This window comes from Triturus cristatus, chromosome 10, assembly GCF_964204655.1.
Source record: "Triturus cristatus chromosome 10, aTriCri1.1, whole genome shotgun sequence".
Taxonomy (NCBI): Eukaryota; Metazoa; Chordata; class Amphibia; order Caudata; family Salamandridae; genus Triturus; species Triturus cristatus.
The window spans coordinates 1,021,061,358-1,021,086,262 of NC_140593.1; the positions used below are offsets into that span (position 1 = coordinate 1,021,061,358).

Here is a 24,905-nt window from a genome sequence, read left to right on the forward strand (position 1 = left end):
TGGGCATATAAGACCCTCATAAACAACATTCCAGACAACTTGAAAGGCCTGAGGGCACGCTGGGAATTTACCCTGGGAGAGTTAGAAAAGTAGATTGGGAGGCCACCTTAATGCACCCGAGGGAAGTGGCCATTAAATCAAGGCTGCGCCTGATTAAGTTTAAAATCCTCCACAGGGCATAAATTACCAGATCCTGCCTTCTCAAAATGGGAAGGACAGCCTCCCCTGAATGCCTCCGCTGTAAAACAGAAAGTGGTACATATATCCACACTTTATGGGACTGCAGTCACATACAAAGATACTGGGCCCAAATAACAAAGGAGCTTAGCGAGATAGTGGGGACACAGCTGCCAACAGACACCAAATACGCCCTGTTGGGCATACCCACAGAAATAGACGTGCCCAGACACGCCCTTACCCTTTGTAACTTGGGACTAGTAATAGCTAAAGGGAAATAGCCAAACACTGGAGTGAACCGCTCGCTCCAACACTGCACGAGTGGAAAGCAGGGATGGATATGTACATGGGGGCAGAACAAGAGACATACAATATAAGAGGGACGCAAACGCACACTCATCTTTTGGGACTGGGGAGGCTGACTTTCAATAATAAAAATTATCTGAGAAGGATACATGTTGATAATGTGTACGCAGGGTAACTGCGATCAGACGATGGACATGTATTGCCTTGTGTTTCTCTTTGTACTAGAGGTAAATTTGATGTTATTAAGAAAATGTATCAATAAAAATATTCATTAAAAAAAATAGATAATGCTGTGAGCTCACTGCAATGCAAGGTCCTCCTCTTTAGACTTTGACTCGCAGGGGTGGTGAGGGCGAGCAAACAAAGCTTCCTCCTGGTAGGGTTATGTTGGTTTAAACATGCAGATACAGACAATACATATATGGCTTGCAGTAATTTGAATGTTCGAGGCATGTGGGCTGCTGAATTCATATCTGTGCATAGATCGCCGCCTAGTGTTGGGTCCGGATGTTTGCACGTTGTTGTCCTGGAAGAGTCTTTGAAGTATCCTGGGATAGGTGACTTCTCCCCTGGACTACAGTGCGCATGGGCATCCTCTCCATCCTTAGATTGTTTTTTTCCGCCATTGGGTTCGGATGTGCTTATCTTGACTCAAGTTAGGAAAAACTTTTTTCAGGCCAAAAGGCCTTTAGTTCGCGTCGGTACTGTTCCCGATCGGTATCGATAGTTATTTGTTAGTTTACTAACTTCAAGACCAACTCTTTTCGCATCATATCCGACCATCGACCCGACTTCGACGATGGAATCGAGGACACCATTCAAGCGGTGTCCTGTATGCAATGCAAAATATCCCCATGTCGACGTCCACCCGGTGTGCAACAAATGCCTTTCACCGGATCACGACGAGTCCACGTGTATGGCCTGTGCCCGATTCCGATCCAAAAAGGCTCTCCGGAATAGACGAGCAGCGAGACTTGAAGCGCAGCAAGCGGCACCGGCCCCAACCAACATCTTCAGCGCCGAGGACGAAGATGTGGAAGACGTGGAGAACCTACCCTCCAGTCCCGCTTCCGAACACGACTCCGGATCGGAAGACATCGAAGAACGACTCTTTCACAGAGACGAAGCCGACACCGAGGTAGGAGACTACAATGAGGCCTTAGGGGCCGAAGAGAGTAGCTCCGGTGACGAGCAAGGCCTACCCGTACAGACGGAGGATATCCCAGTGCGTCAGTCTATGGCTCCGGTCGAGGGATCGCCTTCGGGCCTTACCCAAGACCTATCCCGCAGTTCTTCGGCCCCGGCCTCGGACATTCAGCGGCAGCCATTACTACCCAAAACGACTGGTTTCCCTTCATCGAAACCGAAAGCCGTATCGGTTCCACAGAAACCGAAACTGAAAGTAACACTGGTCGGATCGAGGCCCACCACACCTTCGACGTCAGCCAAACCCTTCGGCACCGACCGCACCAAACGGGACTTCGGTACCGAGCTCGCAGCAGCCGACGTCGGCGCCGACACACGGAAAAAGGCCATCGGTGCCGCCAAACCGCCTCGGCTCCCGGCACCGAAACAATCGGCTCCAACCACAAAGGTCAAAATAGCTGCTGCGTCTCACACTACTTCGAAAGCAGCACCAAAGGCACAATCATCGACGCCGTCGACAGCTACTACCTCTCCTCGACTCGATGACCCCGTGGCACCGAAAAAATCCACGCCTGCCTCTACAGAACCGGTCGGCGCCAAAGAACCGTCGGCGTTCCAGGTGCGGCAAGTTGCAGCGTCCTTGCAACGCATCAAGGAAAAGGCAGCCCTACAGGATCCTTCGGGCTCCGAGCCGAAAAAAGCTCAAAAGGCTTCTCCGGCACCGGCCAACATCACTTTTGGCCTGCCGCCATCCACGGCACCCAAACTGTTCGAAATCAGAACACGTGTCACCCACACTAGGATCACGCCTGCCGAACGCTCTCCTACGGAGACGTCACCATCCCACATCATCGATGCCGACACCGGCAGAATGATGCTCCACAAGCGGAGGATGACTTCCGAGCCAGCTTTGGACTCCTACCGGATCCCTCTAAAGAAAAAGCTGCCAGTGGATTCGGAACCAGTTCTTTACGAACCTCTCCATACCTCTTACCAAGATCCACAGTCCTTCTCTCCGACACACTCCGAAACCGACGTTTTGGAGGACTACATGGGTGACCACGTCCCCTACCCCGGAGAGATGGACCCTGACGCCCAACAGGACCCTGATCAGGCTTGGGATGACCCTGCAGACCCGGGTGCACATATGGAGACACAGGACACGCAGCTATATGGCGCGAAAACGTCTCCCACAGAGGACACTGCCGCATTCAACGTCCTTATTGAACGTGCTGCGGCCAATCATGGTGTGCAACTCCACTCCGACATAATCGAGGGCGATTTTCTAATGGATACTTTCGCATCCTCAGAACGGAATATCAAAACTCTACCCATGTTGAAAGGTGTCCTCAAACCAGCAAAGGACATTTTCAAAGAACCCACCAGGGCACGAGTAATAAACCCCAGGATCGACAAGAAATATAGGTCGGCGTCTGGGGACCCTACCTACATTAGAGGCCAGTTGCCTCTGGATTCCATCGTAGTCGCCAATGCTCGCAAACGGGCGCACTCACAGACAACTGGGGATGCTCCTCCCCCGGACAAAGAGTCCAAGGTGCTAGAGACCTCCGGCAAACGGGTTGCAGCCCAGGCAGCTAACATATGGCGTATTGCCAATACTCCGGCGCTCCTAGCTCGCTACGATCGCGCACACTATGACACATTAGAAACATTACTCCAACATCTCCCTGGCCAATACAAAGAGGGAGCAGAGATCCTCATCAGGGAGGGACAACTCCTCACTAACGCATCCATTAAGTGTGCACTGGATGCCGCAGACACAGCTGCCAGAGCAATAAACACTAGCGTCATGTTACGACGACACGCCTGGTTGCGAATCTCCGGATTCAAACCGGAGGTTCAAAATAACATCCTCAATCAGCCGGTCAACCCCGACTACTTATTCGGACCAGAGGTTGACACCACCCTAGAAAAAATAAAAAAGGACACAGACACTGCAAAGTCCATGGGGGCTCTCCAAACGCAGACCTTTCGGAGTGGCTCCTTTCATCGCCCCGGAAATAGAGGAGCAGGTAGAGGACAGGGGTCACCGCAAACCTACAACAAGGGCAACAACCAAAGTACCTACGATAAAAACACCCGGGGTGGATATCGTGGTTCAAGCACAAAGGGCAGAGGACGCGGATACGGCAATACCAGATCCTCTCCCAAGAACAAACAGTGACGCCCTCTCACTTCCTCCCAACCACATAACACCTGTCGGGGGAAGGCTACAAAGGTTCCTGTCCACGTGGAACTCCATCACCACGGACAGGTGGGTCAAAGATATTATCAAACACGGTTACTGCCTAGAATTAACCTCAACTCCACCCACAATACCGCCAAGACACCGTCCTATGTCCTCCGAGCACTTAGCGCTATTACAGCAGCAAGTGCTAAGTATGCTGCAAAAAGGCGCAATAGAGGTCGTACCCGTCCACGAGCACGGTACGGGGGTGTACTCCCTGTACTTTTTAATACCAAAGAAGGACGGGTCACTCAGACCCATACTAGACCTGAGACCCTTCAACCGCTACATTCTCTCAGAGCATTTCCACATGCTCACCCTCCAACAAGTCCTCCCACTGCTCAAACAGGGAGCCTTCCTAGCCACGCTAGACCTCAAAGATGCGTATTTCCACATACCCATTCACCCATCACACAGAAAATATCTCAGGTTCACTATTCAGGGGCAGCACTACCAATTCAAGGTTCTTCCCTTCGGCGTGACAACAGCGCCCAGGGTCTTCACAAAGTGCCTAGCTACAGTGGCTGCACATTTACGGAGGCAACACATTCATGTCTACCCTTACCTGGACGACTGGCTTGTTCAGGCAAAGTCAGCCCAGCAATGCGCCAGCCACATGTCCCGCACCATTCACCTCCTTCACAGCCTGGGGTTCTCACTAAATTACCCAAAATCACATCTCCAACCCGCACACGTACAACAGTACCTGGGTGCGACCATAGACTCTCTGGCAGCCACAGCTCAGCCAAATTTAGTGAGGATCAACAGCATGCAAATGCTGATTTCCAAGTTCAAACACCAACACTCCCTTCCCGCGCGAGTGTTCATGCAGTTGATAGGCATGATGGCCTCCTGCATTTTCATAGTCCCACACGCGAGACTACATATGCGCCCGCTTCAGGAGTGCTTAGCACGTCAATGGACTCAGGCTCACGGGCAACTAAAAGACCTAGTGTTGGTGAGCGGTCGGGCATACAACTCTCTGCATTGGTGGAATCCACAAAACCTTTGCAAGGGCCGACCGTTCCAAGAGCCTGTTCCACAAATAATACTGACAGCGGACGCGTCTCTCCAGGGATGGGGAGCTCATGTACTCAATTACACAGTGCAGGGACTATGGACAACACAACATAAGAAGATGCACATCAACCTTCTAGAACTGATGGCAATCTTCCTAGCCATGAAGGCATTCAAAGTACACTTGTGCAACAAAGTCGTGTTGATCCGGACGGACAACATGACTGCCATGTACTACATACAGAAGCAGGGAGGAACACACTCTCCACAGTTGTCTCATCTGGCTCAGAGCATGTGGAAGTGGGCCATTCAGAGGAACATGTTCCTCATGGCGGAACACCTCCCCGGCAAAGACAACCAGATGGCGGATCTGCTCAGCAGACACAGCCACCAGATGCACGAGTGGGAGTTACACCCATCAGTACTCCAACCGTACTTCCAGCAGTGGGGTCACCCAGAGATAGACCTATTCGCCACAAGCGAAAACGCAAAATGCCAAAGCTTTGCCGCCAGGTTCCCACATCCGCAGTCGCAGGGCAATGCGATATGGATGAACTGGTCTGGCAAATTTGCGTACGCTTTTCCCCCAGCACCATTGATACCGCTGGTGGCTCGCAAACTCAGACAACACTCACTAACACTCGTCCTGGTTGCTCCAACGTGGGCACGCCAGCCATGGTACACCACCTTTCTCGAACTTTCCGTGGTGCCCCATCAAAGACTGCGGATCAAACCCGCGCATTTGACGCAGAACCATGGAGAGATTCAGCACCCAGATCCGCAACAGCTGAACCTGGCAATCTGGCTCCTGAAGTCCTAGAGTTTGGCTACCTAAACCTGCCACCTGACTGTATGGACATCATTAAGGAGGCCAGGAGACCCACTACCAGGGCTTGCTATGCAGCCAAATGGAAAAGGTTCGTCATTTATTGCAATAATACTGACATTAACCCGCTAGACGCATCCATCCAAAACATAATTTGTTACCTCCTACACCTGTACCGATGCAATCTGGCATACACCTCAATACGTGTCCATTTGACCGCAATATCAGCCTATCTCCAAAACAGGCAGCACCTCTCTTTATTCAAAGTGCCTGCCATCAAAGCCTTCTTGGAGGGACTTAAACGAGTAATTCCCCCAAGAAACACGCCAGCACCGGTGTGGAACCTCAACCTGGTCCTCACCCGACTGATGGGTCCACCCTTCGAACCTCTCCACTCATGTGAGATTCAATTCCTCACCTGGAAAGTAGCTTTCCTAGTGGCAATCACTTCGTTAAGAAGAGTTAGTGAACTCCAGGCACTAACCATTCAAGAGCCATTCATACAGGTTCACGCCAACAGGGTCGTACTACGTACCAACCCCAAATTCATGCCCAAAGTAATATCGCAGTTCCACATGAATCAAACTATTGAACTGCCTGTTTTCTTTCAAAACCCACAAACTGTCGCAGAAAGAGCACTCCATACACTGGATGTAAAGAGAGCCCTCATGTACTATATCGACAGGACTAAAGTCTTTAGGAAAACAAAACAACTTTTCTTTGCCTTTGCCCCACACCACAAAGGTAACGCCATCTCCAAAGCAGGTATAGCCAGATGGATCGTTAAATGTATTCAAATTTGCTATCAAAAGGCTAAACGCACATTAACGATTCCCCCACGAGCCCACTCAACACGTAAGTTAGGGGCCTCCATGGCTTTCCTTGGAAACATTCCTTTGCATGATATATGTAGAGCAGCCACCTGGTCCACTACACACACATTTACCAAACACTATTGTGTAGATGTGCAATCAAAACAGCAGGCAGCTGTAGGACAGGCTGTTCTCAAAACTCTTTTTCAGACCGCTGCAGCTGGCACTGGTAGCCGCCGCTAATAGAGGGTACTGCTATATATTCTATGCACAGATATGAATTCAGCAGCCCACATGCCTCGAACTGAATATGCTACTTACCAGTATGCATCTGTTCTTGGCATGTAGGGCTGCTGACATTCATATCGCCCTCCCTCCTCCCCGGCGCCTGTAGCAGCTGCAGCTCTCAGAATTACTGTAAGCATGGTCATCACTTTCTGTATCTACTCCATCACTGCCACAATGGCGAAAAACAATCTGAGGATGGAGAGGATGCCCATGCGCACTGTAGTCCAGGGGAGGAGTCACCTATCCCAGGATACTTCGAAGACTCTTCCAGGACAACAACGTGCAAACATCCGGACCCAACACTAGGCGGCGATCTATGCACAGATATGAATGTCAGCAGCCCTACATGCCAAGAACAGATGCATACTGGTAAGTAGCATATTCAATTTAGTTAGTGTTATGACTTTGTAGGTATTATGAGACTTTCAATCGCTTTATGGCTCAGTAGCATAATAAATGTAAACATAGCTTTGCATTTTTCCTACCCAAAATAACATTTGGGGACAGTTTGACTTCCCTGTGTTTCCCGTGCTACAGTAACACACTAGAGCCATGGATAACCGTGAGTAGTTCAGGTGTCAAAAGAATGCAGTTTCGGTTCCTTAGTAGCGAGTTGAAAGGTTTTGCTTCATAATGTGTTCGTAGTATTGTTGTTCAGGGAAGTGGAGAACATGCTGACATGTTTCTCTTGATACCTACAATTCTTTCTGCTCAAGATTTAAGCTGGTTTGAGACGAATGCCAGTTGCTTGTTGGTTGCTATGGGTGGAGATGGTGGAAGTGGGCTGTCTTCATGGGAACTATTTTCCTTCATCTGTGGACCATGTAGGGCTACCAGGACTAACTGTGAGGGAGGCTTAGGTAATCCGTGCAAGCTGTCACTGACAGAGGCTCCTTTGTCTGAGGGTTGACCTCCTGCGAGCATTTAAGTCTGTCTGACCTCCTGGTTGTCTTAGATGGGTACATTTGAGCACTACCCTTTAGACACAGCCTCCTGTCCTTGGGTCTGTGCCATGGTATTTTGGCATAGCCATTTCAGATTAGGACGCTATGTCTGAGGTTTGTAAACTCATCATTACTGATACTGTGAGCATCAAGGAACTTTAGAAAATGGCAGCCTTTCCTGGATTGGCACCTGATTTGTGACTGGTAGTTCTGCTCCAACAAAAAGACTGCCAGCCCAGGCTGAAACATGCATGATCTTGCTCTTTCTAGAAGCAGAGGCACGTTTACACCTGTGGAAAGGGGGTATGGTATTCCTTAAAAGATTCCTTCTTCCCTAGAGTCAGCTTTGGAGGAGGCTTGTGCCCGGGGTAGAGCACCTTCTGTTAGTTCCCAACCTGTAAGGTTGTTCAGCAGCAGATAATCCATAGGTTTCTTTAGGCCAATGAAGACTTGCCTAGTGTTTCTGCCCAGCCTTAATTCTACTCTGGTGACAATACCTAAGCCCTTTCTCTAGTCCCCTTTACTATTCTCTCGCCCTCTATCCCCCCACTCCTGCTCACTGGTGGTCTTTCGCTTCTCGCTCTTTTTATTGTTGTTTGTACCTTGGCTAACATGCCCACATACTGAATTTGCTGCAGTACTTTTCATATTGACTTTTCTCCCCTGTTACATTGACTTCACAGTCACTGGGATTGTTTTTTTCTACATAGAGCTCCAGATTAACTGCAATGGTTTGTTAATTAATATATTTTCTAAATACTAGAGATAAGTTGTGTGTTGAGTTTGTCGAATTTTGATATATGTTTGAAATTTGTAAAGCCATACACTTCAAACAATAACACACTGTGTAAAATAGAAAAAGACAAATTAGGGAGATCAATAGTAATGTGGATCAGTTGCTCATACTATTATACAATGGAAATCCAATGTTAGGTCCACGATCGGAGAAGCAAGATGGCAGCTACATAGTTTGCCGCAATAGCTGCTCCCCTGTCTCCGACCCCGACCGCCGGCGCCATTGCTCGAGCTTAACTTCTTCCTGGAGCGTGCTGGCTTGTATCTTCATCGGCAGCTTAGTTATGCTGTCGGTCTGTTGCTGATGGGCAGGACCGCCTGGAGAGCCGCATTTGCCTCGGAAAATCACTGCAGCACTTCTTCCTGGCTCCGGCGAAACCCAACTATGCCGCCGAAAATCAGCAAACAAGCAAAGGAGCGGGCGTAGCCTGTGGGGCCGGCCCCTGCATGCCTCTCTCTACACAGCAAGAAGCTGTTTTTGCGGGAAGCAGAGGAATGCACTGGGACGGCAACAGGGAAATCCCTCTCTGGTAGAGAGGAGCTGAATATGGACTATCCAGGAGCACGAGGGACTTTGATATGCCCTGAAGTGCCCAAAGAGAGACAGCCCTCTATACCAGAACTTTTCTCTGGTAAACTCGCAGGACAGTACCTGAAAAATCAGGGTAAGTCTCCAGTTACTGTACTTTCTTTGACTGTGCTTGCAATAGGAGAGGTTAATTCCCCAGAGGGGTCCGACAGGGTTGATCAAAACTCATGGGGTAGCACTGCACAAAAATATAAGGAAAATGACATTGGTGAAAACAGGGAAATAGGAGAGTCAACTATGGAGATTCTGGAGGTCAGGGCGCAGGGGTCAGAGTTAAATACTTTTTCACTATTAGATGAGGATCTGAGTAGGGGGCGACATGAGAGACCCCTTAGAGAAAGACCTGAATCCAAGAGCAACAATACAGATAAGAGGCTCTCCAGGAGGAGCAGAGAAATTATGTTCCCTAATGGATGAGTCGGACCTCTCTGGCCTCAGCGAGAAGCTGACAGATGACGTTTCTGCCCCAGACTCATAGGGGGATAGCCTGATTGGGGGGAGGGCGAAACCATCAACGCAAAAGAGACCATCTCTCTCAAAAAGGCGCAGTGAGAGATCAAGGACGATCGATAAAGAGCTAGAGTTAGAGTTAAACATCACAAGGCAATTGAAGTGGGACTACTCTGCGACCCGCCAAGTATATAGTGAGAATGAGGGAGAGAGATTGGGCACAACACAGGGAGCACCTTCATCAAACATTAATCCTGTTCCCACAATGGATACAATCTACTCCATGCTGAAGCAGATGCAGTCCGAGGCTAGACTGGAACATAAAGGAGCCCATCTGGCTACAAAGAAAATACAAGGTGCAGTGTGAAAAGTTACTAAAATATGCTCTGAGATGGAAGAGCGGATTACCGCAGTTGAGGAACGGGCGGAGGCAGCAGAAGCTGCTGTGGCAACAGTGGAGAAACGGCAGAGCCTGCAAGAGAATCAGCTAGTGGGCGTGATGTGGAAGCTGGAGGATTTTGAGAACCGTCAACGCAGAAACAACTTAAGGTTTCTCTGCCTCATGGAGAATTTGGAGGGAAGAAACATCAGATCCTTCATGCTGAAGCTGCTTAAGGGAGCCTTCCCCATCTCGCACAATGGGACTGGGAATCTGAAGCGGAAAGGGTACACCGCTTTCCTCTGACGCCCAAGAAAAATCATATTCAACAGACTGAGAGACCTAGAGCTATCCTGGTCTATTTTTGTAACTTTCTCCTATGCCAGGCGGTCTTCGATAAGGCAAGACCAGAAACAAGGAGATCATATGATGGGCATACCTTCTTCGCTCGTCCGTACTTTTGCCATGTGACAGTGGAGAGGAAGTGGCTGCTCTGGCAGCTATTCTCCCCTTTCCAGTGGCTAGGTTGTCAAGTATTTCTGTTAAATCCAGCTCGGCTTAAGGTCATTCTCAAGGCAAATACACGGACATTCCTTTCAGAGGTCAAAGCGCAAGAATACCTGAAAGAGATCACTAATGAGACTGGACTGGGTTGATAAATCCCTGGTTGCTTCTCTTCTCTCTCTGCGTGGAAAGGGTCGCTTCTCTAGCTTGTATCTCCTATTTCTTGGGTCCTTTCTCATGGGTGTATATCTTCTTTGGATTTTTCGAAAGGGCCATGTAGGCTTCTGTAGAGGGGGTTCTTTCCTTTTTTTTGTTTTTCTTTTGTCCTGTATTCCTTCTTGGGTTTTGGCGGGGCTGGGGGCAGTGGCGGCTCGCGGCTAAGCACCATCACTAGGGTCAGGAATGACCCTCTTGCTTGTGACAGAGGCTGAGTGGGGGGAGGATGGGGGTTGGTTCAGAGAAGGTGGGGTTGGGGGGCCGTGAGATGGTGGGGAGGGGAATCCAAGCAATATGGTGGGTTGTGTTTGTGCGGGCAGGTGATCATCAGACAAATACTACACTATAATAAAAGATGACTAGTTTAAGAATAGCCTCAATTAATATCTGTGCGTTGAATAACTTTAAAAAGAGACTGAGGGTGAATATAGATTTGCAGTATTTAAAAGCCGATATAGTTTGCATGCAGGAAACGCATGTTGAGGGATCCCCCAAAAAACGATTTGAACTTTCAGGATACCAAACTATTACCAGGACTCTGCAAGGCTCCCGAACCGGTAGGGTGGCAATACGGGCACGCAAAGGCTAGATTCGATATACTAGAGCTAGGGCGGATAAGTTTGGATGATGGGCCATTGTAGAGTGTATTTATGCTGGAGGGTCTTTTACACTCTGCTCTATCTATGGGCCTGTCATTGACGACTCAGCTTTATTGGATTGGATTAGTGTTGAACTGGCTGGGTGGGCCCTGCCTTTGGTTGTCTGTGGGGATTTCAATATCAATATTAAACGGGATGCCCTGATGGAAAGCGCTGCTTTGTATAAAGGGCGTAAACCCAAGGTTTTCTGGTCACTGGTGCAGCTTGTAATGACGCGTGGGCTTTACGATGTTTGGGCTGGTAAGGAACAGCTGGATCCAGGCTATACATATTACTCTGCCCCTCACCAGGTGCATGTTCGCCTAGATTTTTTTTTTTATATCCAGGGTCTGATGTCTGCTTCTCACATATTTTAATATCCCCTGGTGATGTCCGATCACAATCTCTTGGTGCTAGAATTAGATATTCAAGCTATTCCGCAATCTAATGGGGGCTGGTCGTTCGAAAGAGCTTTGTTGTTAGATGACGATTATGTTTTACATATGAGGAATTGGATCCCAGTATTCATGGCTGAAAATCTAGGGACCGCCCCCATTGGTATAGTATGTGATACATTTAAAGCAGGGATTTGCGGGGAAACCACAAGATTTAGTTGGAATAGACAGAAGAAGGAGATGCAGCATCTGCTGGAGATCGATCAGGCCTTATCGTGGGCTGAGGCAGGTTTGGAAGGAGCTGTTACTGTGGGACTTGATATTGAGGATGCCCAGCTCCGGGTTATATTGGCTAAAACAGCAATAGGGGTTATCTCTGCTAATAAAGCGACTGAAAAATATACGGTATGGAAGAACAAAACATACAAATTTTATGAAAAGGTGGGACATTTATTGGCATTCCGCGCCAGACAACAAGCAACTTATGGCGATATTAAGCAAATTCAAGGCCCAGAGCTTGGACTTATATCTAATGTAGGGGGTATATGCTCCACTTTTCAGAGATACTATCAGCAATTACATGCTGAGAAGGTAGATCCAGGTGAGATAAATTCATATTTAGATCACACGGCTCTGGATACATTGGATAGGGAGGATCGGGAGCTCATAGATCAACCTATATTGGCAGAAGAAATTACACATAGAGTTTCAGGACTAGCATCTGGAAAAGCGGTAGGGGCAGACTTTATTCCGGGGGAATTTTATAAAACCTTGTCCACTACCCTCCATGAGTTCATGCTCGAGGTATTCTTAGCTATTCAGATGGGCACCCCTCCTCCAGACTCATGGGCCTCTGAGAAGATTGTGGTGTTCCCCAAAAAGGGAAAACCGGTGCAAGAGCTAGGGTCACATTAACCTATTACATTAATTAACTCGGACACGAAGATTTTTGCAAAAATTTTAGCTTTAAGGTTATCTAGGATCATAAAGAAAATCGTTTCACTCATACAACACAGCATTATCCCGGGAATAGGAACATATTCGGCAGGTGATTACTTTATTTGATATGGGCAAAATTCAAGGAGACCCAATGGCTCTGCTATTATTAGACGCTGAGAAAGCATTCAATAGGGACTCCTCGCCTTATCTTTGGGCAATATTGGAGAAGAAGGGTCTGGGGCGGATCAAAATGTTATATATTAAGCCTATGGCTAAAATCGCGTTAATGGTGTTGGGGGATCGGATACAGTTGAAATCCAATGGGGGACAAGGCAGGGATGTCCGTGTTCCCCCCCTGCTATTTGCCATTTATATTGACCCTCTAATTCACCGAATTAAAGGTAACACCTCAATCCTGCCAATGTCAACTAGTGGCTGGGATACCAAGATCCTGGCATACGCGGATGACCTTGCTATCGTCACTCCAGACCCCATCGTCGCAGTTAATGAAATTGAAGTGGAGGCTGATCTCTTTGGCCGTATATCGGGTTGTGAACTCAATAGGGACAAAACACAGATGCTCATAAATGATAATATCAGGTGTGAGGATACACGGGTAGTTTCGAACGCAGTATATCTGGGCGTTAATATTCGTGCAGACACGGATACGGTCGTAGAGGGTAATCTGGGCCCGTTAATTAGTAAAACTAAGATTGAGCTGCTTTGATGGAATAATTTTAGACTTACCCTGATTGGCAGGAGCAATATAATTAAAATGATGTTCCTCCCAAAACTCTTGTATTTTTTCAGAGCCATACCCCTCGAGGTGAATAACATGTGGTTCAAGGCTTTGGATCGTATGATAGGAAGGTTCCTCTGGGCTTATGCTAGACCCTGGAGGGCCTTGAAGTTCCTTTCCCTCCCAAGGGAGTGGGCGGGAGTGGGCAGTACCAAACTTCCGGTTGTATTATTGGGCCTCGGCGTTGCAACAAATAATCCCCCTATTGTTTGACTGAACTCAAGAAGCAGCCATACATAATACTGTCCCGACATGCTTTGAATTGACCCTCGGAGTTGTGGTTCGGGGATGTATGTTTTGGCAATTAGAATTTGGTTATTTTAAGAAAGTTAGGTTCAAGACCCTATTATATGCATTTCTAGTGTGGACTAGTGTCAGGAAAAAACTTGGGATTGGCCGATTTAGTTTTTACACTCCCCTCCAAGATAACCCTCTCTTACCAGACATATTTCATGATCCCTATATTAGGCTCTGGCGGAAAAATGATGGTCCATTTATTTTGGGGGATTTTTTAACGATAAAAGCTTTACTACCTTTGACACTATGAAGAGTAAATTTATGTTAGGAAATAACAATTGTTTTACATTTCTCCAAATCAGGGATTTTATAGGGAAGACAAGAGGTGGAGGGATTTAACAGGGTTAAGCTTTTGGACCGGTTAGCTATAAGCAAGCCTACGATCGGAAGTGTTTATAAATTACTAAATGATAGGATGGGGGACGATATTGGGGAACATATTACTCGATGGCAGTGGACACTGCAAACTACAGAGGGGGAGAGCCTCTCTTCTTTAGAACTAGCTTGCTCAATGCTTTTATCTGCCACCCTTCAGGTACAACATTATAAAACCTGGTTTAACCTATATATTACTCTGGTAAAAATTTGTAGGTGGGGTGGAGTCTCGAGCACGAACTGTCCACGCTGCCATGTGTTGGGGGCAGACCTGGTCACATTTTGGCTGATTACCCTGGTTTAGTGAATTTGAGGAGGCATATAGCCCATTTCTTTGAGGCCCAATTGAATCTGAGAATTGAGGTTACCTCCCAATTGATTCCATTAGGTGTTCAGGAACAGGAATGTCTTCTCTCAGCTCAATCACCCTTTATGTTCCTTGCCATGGCAGTACTCAGACTGTGCCTGGCGACAGCGTGGCTTGACACAGCTCCCCTATCATTTAATCAATGGCTCGCCCGGCTAATCTCAGTTTACCATACAGAAAGGGCTGTTTACGCATGGAAAGGTAACTGAGCTTGGAAAAGGGGGCTTCAAATCTGGGCTCCACTAAGGAAATGGCTCGTAACACAGGGTCAGGGATGATTGGCCTGTCTTGTATGATTTTCCGGGGCATCCGACTTTTGCTTGGGGCTGCTTCATTATTATTATTGTGATATTGTATTATGATTTGATGTATCCATGACACTTATGTGCTGTGATTGTATATTTAACTCTATTGCTTTCACCTGCTCAGCACTTTAATCTTCTTTATTTGTATCCAGGCTTGGATGGGGAAGAGGTAATTAATTAATTAAATCATGTCAAAATTCAATAAAGAGTTTAAAAAAAAAAAAGGAAATCCAATGTTCACTTTAAAGCTCGAATGTACACGAGACAAAAACTATTCTTCTTATTTCCTTCAGATATACTGACTCCGATGAATCTTCAGCTTTCTCTGACTCCGACAACCACCGATACAAGAAGAAAAAGAAAAAAAGGAAAAGGCATGAGAGAAAATATGAGGACTATAGTGGAGACTCTGATCACCTTACAAAGCTAGCTTCCTACTCTGGGCCAGAGAAGAGTACTCTCATCACAGATGGTCATCATCTGGGATATTTTGGACCTCTTATTAAAGATCACCGAAATTATGACAACGAACGGCATCACAAGGATGAGCAGTGCTTAAAAACAAAATACATTCCATTAAAGTGTGAGGAAAATGGTTATTACAGGGAAGATGAGTGTGATATCGGTAAGACTAGACTGCTTTTTTCTCCCCAAACAAACTGAAAGTCTTCCATCAGGTTCTGTATGCTGACACCAATTGTCCCAAAACCCTATTGCATAGTGCATGTTATATGGTAAAACATATGCTAAACACAAATTTTTATATTTGAAATTAGAGGGACCTGCAGTCTGTATCCCCTAAACATTGTGACAGGACAAGCATGTGTAGGTGAATTACCTTGTATGAACAAAATGTAAATTAGTTCATCCATTTCTGTGTTTTTTGCAGATAGCTTTTATCCTCCGCCATACCGACCTGGGCCAAGAGTAGGTTCTGAATATAGTCACATTGACATACCTAGATTTGGACATGAATGTTTACATTCCTGTAAAGATGCAGAACCAAGTAAGTTGAGTGCCAACATTTATTCAATCATTAGCTTGTCTTATTAATATTTTTGATGAAACGCTATTAAATAGATTGATACTGTATTACCAAGGAATACATTCCTTCAGTTTTAAAGCTCTCCGTATCAATCACTTGAAAAAATTAAGTGGATTTACTTTACGTCTTCATTAATGTGAAGTCTCAATATTGTTGCAGAGACAAGAGGCCCTCTCTAAAACTTCACAGTTTGAGGAGCCCAGTGACAATTGTATTAGTCCAGCAGCACAAAGTAGATCCATGCCTCCCATGCACCGTCTCACCTCAGTTTCTCAGTTCAGTTAATTTTGAGTCAAACTGAAAAAGGCACAGATCAGTGCATTTGTTGTGGGTCTTTCTCTCGTAGAACGTACTCCTTCGCCTTTTCTTTGTGGTGTTTTTCCCTGCTCATGTCTGCAGTAACATCCTTGCCGTCTAAGAGTAAGCTGTCCTGAAAACAGCTACGAACTTGACTGTTACTTATCACTTTATGAAGTTTGCAAAGTTTAAAAAAGAATAGTGGCAACCTCTGCTAACAATAAACTTGCGACAGGGAAACTTTATAGGAAAACCTCCCACCTTTAGCAAAAGAATTGTGTTGAAAAAATGGTTTTGGGAGAAAATTATTTTGTATAAGGTATAAACATGCCTCCGGTATGTTAATGGTCTATGGGGGGAGCTCATCGTGCTTGTTAATGTTGTCTTTTTATAACATAGTGAACCAGTAAACTCCATTTAGAGTTTCTATGATCTTGAGCCAGTAGTTTTGAGTCACTGGGCATCCCCAAACCATGTGTGTGAAGCATCCAGCTCTTCGCATCTAGGGCATTTCTGGTCCTCAGCCCCATGCATAATATTGAGCCTGTGTGGTATGAGGTAGGTCATATGGAGTATGTTAAGCTGTATGAATTTAAAGTTGGTGTTCCTGGAGATTTTCTTTGGACTCTCTAAAGCCTTCCATTCAGCACAAGTCAGGGTCCTACCCACCAGGTCCTCCCATTTCTCTTGCAGGTGGGCCAGGGGCAGTTCCGTCAGTGCCATTATCGCTATATATGTAGCCGTTTTACGAGATGCCTGGCTGACCCTAGTGTCACTATTGCTTTGAGGGGTGTATATGTGCTGGGTTCGCACGGGTCTCCAACCCACAATGTGGCTAGTGTTCCCCGGACTTTTATGGTAATTTAAAAACTGTCCTGGTGATAAGTCATGGTATTCCAGAAAGTCCGACAGGGGGAGTATTTCTTCATCTTGATAGCTGTCATGGATTGTGGTCACTCCCGCTGCTACCCTCTCCCTCAGTTGGCCTTGTGTGAAGGGGGAACCGTCTCCTATCTGTGGTATTAGTGGTAGGTCAGGTGCATAAAGAGGACCCCCGCTGCGTGTTTAGTACATCGATCCCAGCATTTTAGGGCTACTTTTAGCAGAACTCACATGTTTATTACTTTGTGTTTGGGGTTCAAGATCCTGGGGAGTAGATTCCCGTGCAGGGGTTGTCCTGGTAGTCCCAGCATCTCCAGTCCCTTCCCATCTAGCCACTGGGTTAACCACTGAAGTTGTGCTGCTAGATAGTAAGCTTTGAAGTCCGGGCGCCCAGTCCGCCCGCTGTCAAGGGTTGTCTGAAAACCATGAGGGATACTCTGTTGCTACCCCCGTCCCAAATCAGGTCCCTTAGCAGATCATCCATATCCCTAAACCATCTCTGAGAGATCACCACCGGGAGATTAACAAAATAATATATCTGAAGGAGACACGTTAGTGATAGATTCCTTACCTTAGAATAATCCCCAGGCGTCAGACTGGATCCGGAAAGTGTTGCTAGCAGTACCTTTGGGCGTCAGTAGGTGGCGGCCTGTGGCTGCACGTCCGTCGCTGGCGTCGTAAGTGCCGAGATGATGTCACAGAGACTACTTAGGCGCCACCCATGCGCGCTGACGTCAGTTCTTTCTTTTTTCCGCGCCAGCAAGCACAGATCCAGTTAAAGCACGTACCTTAGTCACTTTTTGACTACTCTTTTGAGACTTTTTGTCTCCCCCTTTTTTCTCCTGGTGCCCGTAGGGATGCCTGGATTTAAGTCTTGTGGGGGACTGCCGTCACAATATGTTGGTGGCGGACCCCCACGATGTTTGCCTCTACTGCCTGGAGACCGACCACGACTCCCGGTCCTGCTGGGCCATGGCCCCGAAGGCCTTGAAGGAGTGGCGCCGGAAGCTGCTGGAGGTCCGGCACTCGTCCCAGCGCCGTTCCAGATCCAGGGACCGTTCCCGAGATCGCTCGTGGGGCCGCAGTCGTTGCTCCTCGAGCTCCAAGTCTTCACCCTCGGATTCCGGTAAGCGACGTCATTAAAAGAAGAAGAAGAAGCGTGTTCGCTCTCCAACGTCCCCCCGTCTGTCCTCGGATGCGGACGAGGGGGACAGGGGCTCTGCCCCTGCGGCTGCTTTGGAGCCTGGGAGTCCCGCGGCCTACCCACCTTACCCGGGTCCGTCGGCGACTCCCGAACAGGTGCAAGAGTTTCTTGTCACCATGGACCGCCTTTTTAGGCCTTGGGCTCCCGCCAGTGCGCCTTCGGACCCCGCGGTCCCCTGTCCAGATCCTGTTGGGCCGTCGGCGCCGCCGGCGGATCCAGCTTCGGCGCCACAAGATCCTGCACCATTGGCTCCGGCCCGGCGCCACGAGGTCCGGAGCTGCCGGCTCCGGCCCCAGCGCCGCAGTGGGTGCCGTTCATTCCGCCCTTGCCCCGGTTCCAGGACCATTTTGTTCCTGCCTGCGATCCGCATTGGAAGACGGCGCCGTTCACGGCACCGTTTCCGACGCCGTATGTTCCTTCTCCGGCTCTGCCGCCGCAGCCAGTTCCTCCTGCAACGGAGGTGGAGGATGACTGGGAGGGGTCTGAGGACCCTCTTGCCCATCAGTGTGACTCCGAGCAGGACTGGGTGGACGACCTGGAGGACGCCGGCGACCTCGATGTCTCTTCTGACCCGGGGTTTGCCTCTCCCCCGCCTACTATGGAGGAGGGCGCTTCCTACACGATGGTGCTCCGTCGGGCTGTTAAGGTCCTCAACCTCGATCTTCCTACGGTGGCCCTCAAAACGAATCTCCTCACTGGTGCTCCAGACGGCGTCTACTTTGTCGGAGCCCCTGCTTCCCTTCAACGACGCCCTCACCGACGTCCTGTTGGGCACTTGGTCAAGGCCGGCCACTGGGGCCCCTGTGGATAAGAATGTCGTCAGGCGCCGGCGCCTGGTGAGCCCGCGTTTCTGCCCACTCATCCCACGCATGAGAGTCTGCTCATCCAAGCCTCGACGTCGCAGAGTGCCTTTCCCACGGCTCCGCTGGATAAGGACTCTAAGAAACTGGAACAGTTCGGTAAGCGGTTGTTCTCTTCGGCCAGCTTGGGGCTTCGGTCGGTGAACACCGCCTGCCTATTGGGCCACTATTCGGTGTAGGATACCGTTGCTCAGGTGTTGCCTCAGTGTCCTGAGGAGGTCCATGCTGTACTTTCCCAGGCGGTTGCTATGGGGTAAGGATGCGGCTAAATTCGCCATTCGGTGTGGTTTGGACACCGCTGACTCTTGGGTAGGGCGATTTCCACGACTGTGGCGCTGCTTCGCCACGCCTGGTTGCAATCTATTGGGTTCTCGCCCGATGTCCAGAGCTCGCTCATGGATATGCCCTTTGATGGCACTCGCCTGTTTGGCGATAAAGCCGACAGTACACTGGAGCGTTTTACGGACTCACGGGCTACGGCCAAGTCCTTCGGTCTTTCCACGAAGAGCCCAGCCACTCCTGGTTTTCTTTCCTTTCGTGGCCAAGGCAGGGGCGCCCAGTCACGTTCCTTCAGCAAGCCTGTGCAGAACCAGCCTCAGCGCTGCCGCGGCTTCCTCTGGGAATCAACGTGGGGGTCAGTTCACCTCCGCCCCCGCTGCTTCTGCCTCCAAACCTTCCTAATCTGAGCATTGTGAAGCACCCCACGCCAGTGTGTGGCAGGATTCGGCATCACCTCCCCCACTGGCACGCTATTACATTGGACAAGTGGGTGTTGCAGATTGTCCGCAAGGGTTACTACCTTCCCTTCCAGTCCGCGCCTCCAGCCATGCCACCTCGGTACCACCGCTTGTCGGGGGACCACTCGGCGACCCTCCAGCAGGAAGTTGTGGCCCTCTTGGCCAAGGGGGCCATCGAGTGCGTTCCTGGGACAGAAGTAGGGTGTGGTTGTTATTCCCACTACTTTCTGGTCCCCAAGAAGGACAAGGGTCTGCGTCCCATCTTGGACCTCCGGAACGTCAATCACTTCCTCCGAAAGGAGAAGTTCAAAATGCTGACTCTGGCTCAGGTCTTGGCTGCCCTCGACCCTGGAGACTGGATGGTAGCGTTGGACTTACAGGACGCATATTTTCACATCCACGTCCTGCCGGCCCACCGGCGTTACCTGCGGTTCACGGTAGGCCAGGAGCATTTTCAGTTTGCCGTGCTCCCCTTCGGCCTTACCAGTGCCCCTCGGGTGTTCACGAAGGTGATGGCGGTGGTTGCAGCTCACCTGCGCAGGTCAGGGGTGTCAGTCTTCCCTTACCTCGACGAATGGTTGCTGAATGCAGGCTCGCCCCAGGCATTCGTCAACCATCTTCAGACTACGGACGACCTCCTGCATTTGCTGGGGTTCTCCATCAACATGCCGAAGTCGCACTAGAGTTCCTCTCAGAAGCTCCCCTTCATCGGAGCGGTTCTGGATTCGACGCAGTTTCGGGTTTATCCTCCCGAGCAGTGAGTCTGAGATATTCAGGCTATGATTCTGATCTTTCAGCCTCTATCCTGGATTTTAGTCAGGATGACCCTCCGGCTCCTGGGCCTGGTGGCCTCCTACATCCTGCTGGTGCCACATGCCAGATGGCGTATGCGGGCTCTGCAGTGGGACCTGAAGTTCCAGTGGGAGCAGCATCAGGGCAACCTCTCCGATCATGTCCAGATCTCGGAGGGCACTGCACGGCAATTGCAGTGGTGGTTCACGAATCGCGATTGGCTCAATGGCTGATCCCTCTCCCTTGCCCAACCGGAGCACACAGTGGTGACGGATGCGTCCCTCCTGGGATGGGGAGGCTACTTGGGAGAGGCGGATATCAGAGGCCTCTGGTCTCCGGCAGAGTCCCGCGTCCATATCAATCTGTTGGAGCTTCGGGCGATCCGACTTGCACTGAAGGCATTCCTTCCCTCTGTCCCGGGAAGTGTGGTGCTGGTGTTCACAGACAACACCACCGCCATGTGGTATTGCAACAAACAGGGAGGGGTGGGGTCCTGTACCCTATGTCAGGAGGCTCTGCGCCTCTGGACATGGCTCAAACGTCAAGGCATTACCTTGGTAGTTCAACACCTGGCAGGTTCTCTGAACGCCAGGCGGACAAATTCAGCCGCTGGTGCTTGATGGATCACGAATGGCGTCTGAGCTCAGATGTGCTGCAAGGTCTCTTTCAGCAGTGGGGAGAGCCTTGGTTAGATCTATTCGCCACTGAAGAGAACGTGCAGTCATCAGTTCTGCGCGTTGGAATTTCCAAGGTGGCACTCGCTTGGCGACACTTTTCGTCGCGAGTGGAGTTGCGGTCTGTTTTACGCCTTTCCGCCTATACCACTTCTGCCCAGAGTGCTGAAGAAGATTCGGCGCGACCGGGCCCAAGCCATCCTTGTGGCTCTGGATTGGGCACGAAGATACTGGTTTCCTGAACTACTCAGCATAGTGATTGATCCCCCGATCCGTCTGCCTCTTCAGGAGGATCTTCTGTTGAAGCTGCAGGGGACGGTCCTCCACCCGAACCTGTCCAGCCTCCACCTCCATGCGTGGAGATTGAACGGCGACAGTTGACAGCTTTCGCTCTTCCTCCCGAAGTCTGTGATGTCATTCTGGCAGCCAGGCGACCCTCCACTAAAACGGTGTACGCCTGCAGGTGGAGCAAGTTTGTGGCATGGTGCACATGGTGCCGCTCTTTCTGAAGTCCTTCTGTTTCTTCTTTATTTGGCCCATCTGCTCTGGGCACTATCAAAGGTTATCTTTTGGTCATCTTCGCCTTTTTTCGGCTTCCAGATCAGCCTTCTCTTTTTAAGTCCCCGGTTGTTCACTGTTTCTTGAAAGGCATTACGCACACGTTTCCTCCGGTGCCGTTCATAATGCCTCAGTGGGACTTAAACCTTGTCTTGACGTATCTGATGTGCGCTCCCTTCGAGCAACTTCATACCTGTCCTTTGCATCTTCTCACTCTCAAGACAGCCTTCCTGGTAGCTATCACTCCTGCTAGAAGAGTGAGTGAGCTCCAGGTTTTTTCTTCCAAACCTCCTTTTCTTTCTGTTCATCGGGACAAGGTGGTTTTAAGGACCCGTCCTTCTTTCCTGCCAAAGGTTATCATGCCCTTCCACATTGGGCAGACTATCACTTTGCCCACCTTCTTTCCGCCTCCGCATCCTTTGAAAGAGGAAGAGAGGCTCCATCGTCTGGACCCAAAACGTGCACTGTCGTTCTGCCTGCAGCGCACACGACAGTTCCGTGTGGATGACCAGCTCTTTGTTGGCTACGTGGACGCCAAGAAAGGTCAGGCTGTGCACAAACGGACTATCTTGCGATGAGTCGTTCTGTGCATCAAAGCATGTTACTCCTTGGCTAAGAGGGAGCCTCATGTGGGGCTGCATGCCCATTCTACCAGGGCAACTGCAGCCACTACTGCCTTGGGACGCGGTGTTCTCTTGCAGGACATTGGTCAGGCAGCTACATGGGCCGCGCTGCACACGTTTACCAAGCATTACTGCCTTGACAGTCAGGTCCGGAGAGACAGCTTCTTTGGCCGTTCTGTTCTCCGTGACTTTCTGGTGTAATCTATTCGCAGACCCTCCACTGGGGTTGGTATTGCTGGGGTATCTATTCTAAGGTAAGGAATCTATCACTAACTCGTCATTTTCAGATGCACAAGTTACTACTTGTGTAACGATATATCTGTAAGAGACATTAGTTAGTTAGATTCCTTACCGCCCCACCCATCCTCCCCGTTCTGCGAACTGATATCTAGGGTTAAGGTCATCCCTTTCAGGGCCCTAGATTCATGGCACCAGTGTCGGTCTCTTGCATGGCTCTGCGTTCCTGGCACGGAAAGCTATGTACAAGAACTGACGTCAGCGCACGAGGGCAGCGTCTAAGTACTCCGACGACATCATCCCGGCGATCACGACGCCCACGACGGACGCGAAGCCGCAGACGACGCCTAGCGACGAGCAAGGGTATTGCTGATGAAAATCTTTCCTGATCCAGCATGACGCCTGGGGATATTCTAAGGTAAGGAATCTAACTAACTAATGTTTCTTACAGATATATCGTTACCGAAGGTAAGTAACTTGTTCTTCCTATCCTGCTGCTTCTGGGAGGTTGTGGGTTTTCTTTGTGCATCACAGACAATTCCTGGCTACGTGCTTCGTCCCTCGGGGTCCGGTTGGGGTTTTGGCAGGTGTGCTCCTTTTTCATATGCCTCGAGCCAGGACCATGTCTCCTCCGGTGTTTTGCAGAAGTGAGTGGTGCCGTCCAGGATAATCCTAAGCTTCGTCGGGAAGACAAAGGAGTACTGCAAGCCGTCCTGGAGGGCCTTCTTGGCCTCAATAAAGGATGCTTGCTGTGCTTGCACCCTGGCTGTGAAATCTGGGAACATCAATACTATGCTGTTGCCCAGGGCGTAGGGGCTGTGAGCTCTCACTTGCTGTAGGATCAAATCCCGGTAGTGGAGGAGCTTGGCCACAACTGGTCAGGGTGGCCTCCCCGGAGCAGGGGCACGCCCAGGGACTCGGTGTGCTCTTTCGAGGGCAAAGAACTTGGAGAGGGAGTAGGGGCATTTCTTCTCTCAGCCATTTCTCCAAGAAAGTCAGCATGTCCGTGTCTTCTGTGCCCTCCGGAATGCCCACTATACCGATATTGTTCCTTCTATTCCATCCTTCAGCGTCTTCTGCACTCCGTTCCAGCTCGGTCACTCTGAATGTGAGGTCGTCCAGGCACGAGGCCCTTTGTTTGTTTTCTGGTTGGAGCTCCGCTACTGTACCTTCAACTTCTTTGACTCTGTCAGACAGCCTGCAACAGTCGCAGTCCCACCGAGACAGCCCCTATATCTTGTTGCAGCACCGCCTTAGTGTCTGCAGTCACTGCTAGGACTTTGTCCAAGTGCAGGTGCAGTGAGGTTTCTGAATCCACGGGTTCTCCACCATCTTTCTCTGTGGGCAATGGGGAGAGTTCTCGTGTGTTGGGCTGTGTGTTCCCAGTTTCGCCCTTCTGTCTCTGCATCTTGGCTTCCACAACTGTGTGTGCTGTTGGGGGAGGTAGGTTCAATCTCTTGCTATACCACTATTGCGTTCTGTGTCCCTTATAGCAAGAGGGTCTATGGGGATGCATGTCACAGGAGCCACTTGGGATTCTATGGCCCTTGGAGTTCTCGGTGCCCAACAAGTAGGGTCCACGTGAGCCGATTTGTGTTCCCCCTTCACAGGCTCTCTAGCGCCATAGGCGACTCTCCTAGCAGTTCAGGCCTCGGACGACCCTCCCGCCCCAGCCTCTTCTTGGTCGCTGTTTTGCGTCACTTCCGGAGGGGCCCACTCTCTCCTTTTCCTCTGCCAGGTCTGTTCTCCTTTCCCGGGCTTCGGCTCGCCTCACTTTCGGCTCCAGGGTCGCTGTGTTTCTGGTGTCGTTGACACTGCCAGATAGTCCTAGCCGTTCCTCCAGCTGGGCCCAATATTAGCCGATCTGGCCTTGCTTTGCAGCGTGTTGGCCTAATTCTCACCTGGGCCCTTCCGGGTATTCGCTTGTGTAGGCTGCCTGGGGGTTTCCCAAATTCACTTTTGGGGTTTTCTCCGGCCTCGTCCATGCCACCGCTTTCCGGCAAGGACCTCCTTCTCTTGTGTTTAGGGCAGTCACCCGTTCGCGGGATGCGGCCTCCCGTCCCCAGAGCTGAATATTTTAGGCGCTTGTGCGAAAGTCCGTGGACGTGCACAGGTCTATTCCGCCTGTGTGGTGTCCCACTGTCTCCGCTGCAGCCTCCCATCCTTCCAGACAATGCAGGGCCA

At 49.7% G+C, this 24,905-nt stretch overlaps 1 protein-coding gene across 2 annotated transcripts in view; it reads left to right on the forward strand.

The window, feature by feature from the left end:
* The window catches only part of USP42 (ubiquitin specific peptidase 42), a 521,578-nt gene that overhangs the window by 457,721 nt on the left and 38,952 nt on the right, over positions 1–24,905 (forward strand). For both annotated transcript variants that reach the window (XM_085629020.1, XM_085629022.1), the window contains exons 16-17: positions 15,106–15,437; positions 15,702–15,818. In XM_085629020.1, coding sequence (XP_085485146.1) covers positions 15,106–15,437; positions 15,702–15,818 — 449 coding nt within the window. The remainder of the gene's footprint in view (positions 1–15,105; positions 15,438–15,701; positions 15,819–24,905) is intronic.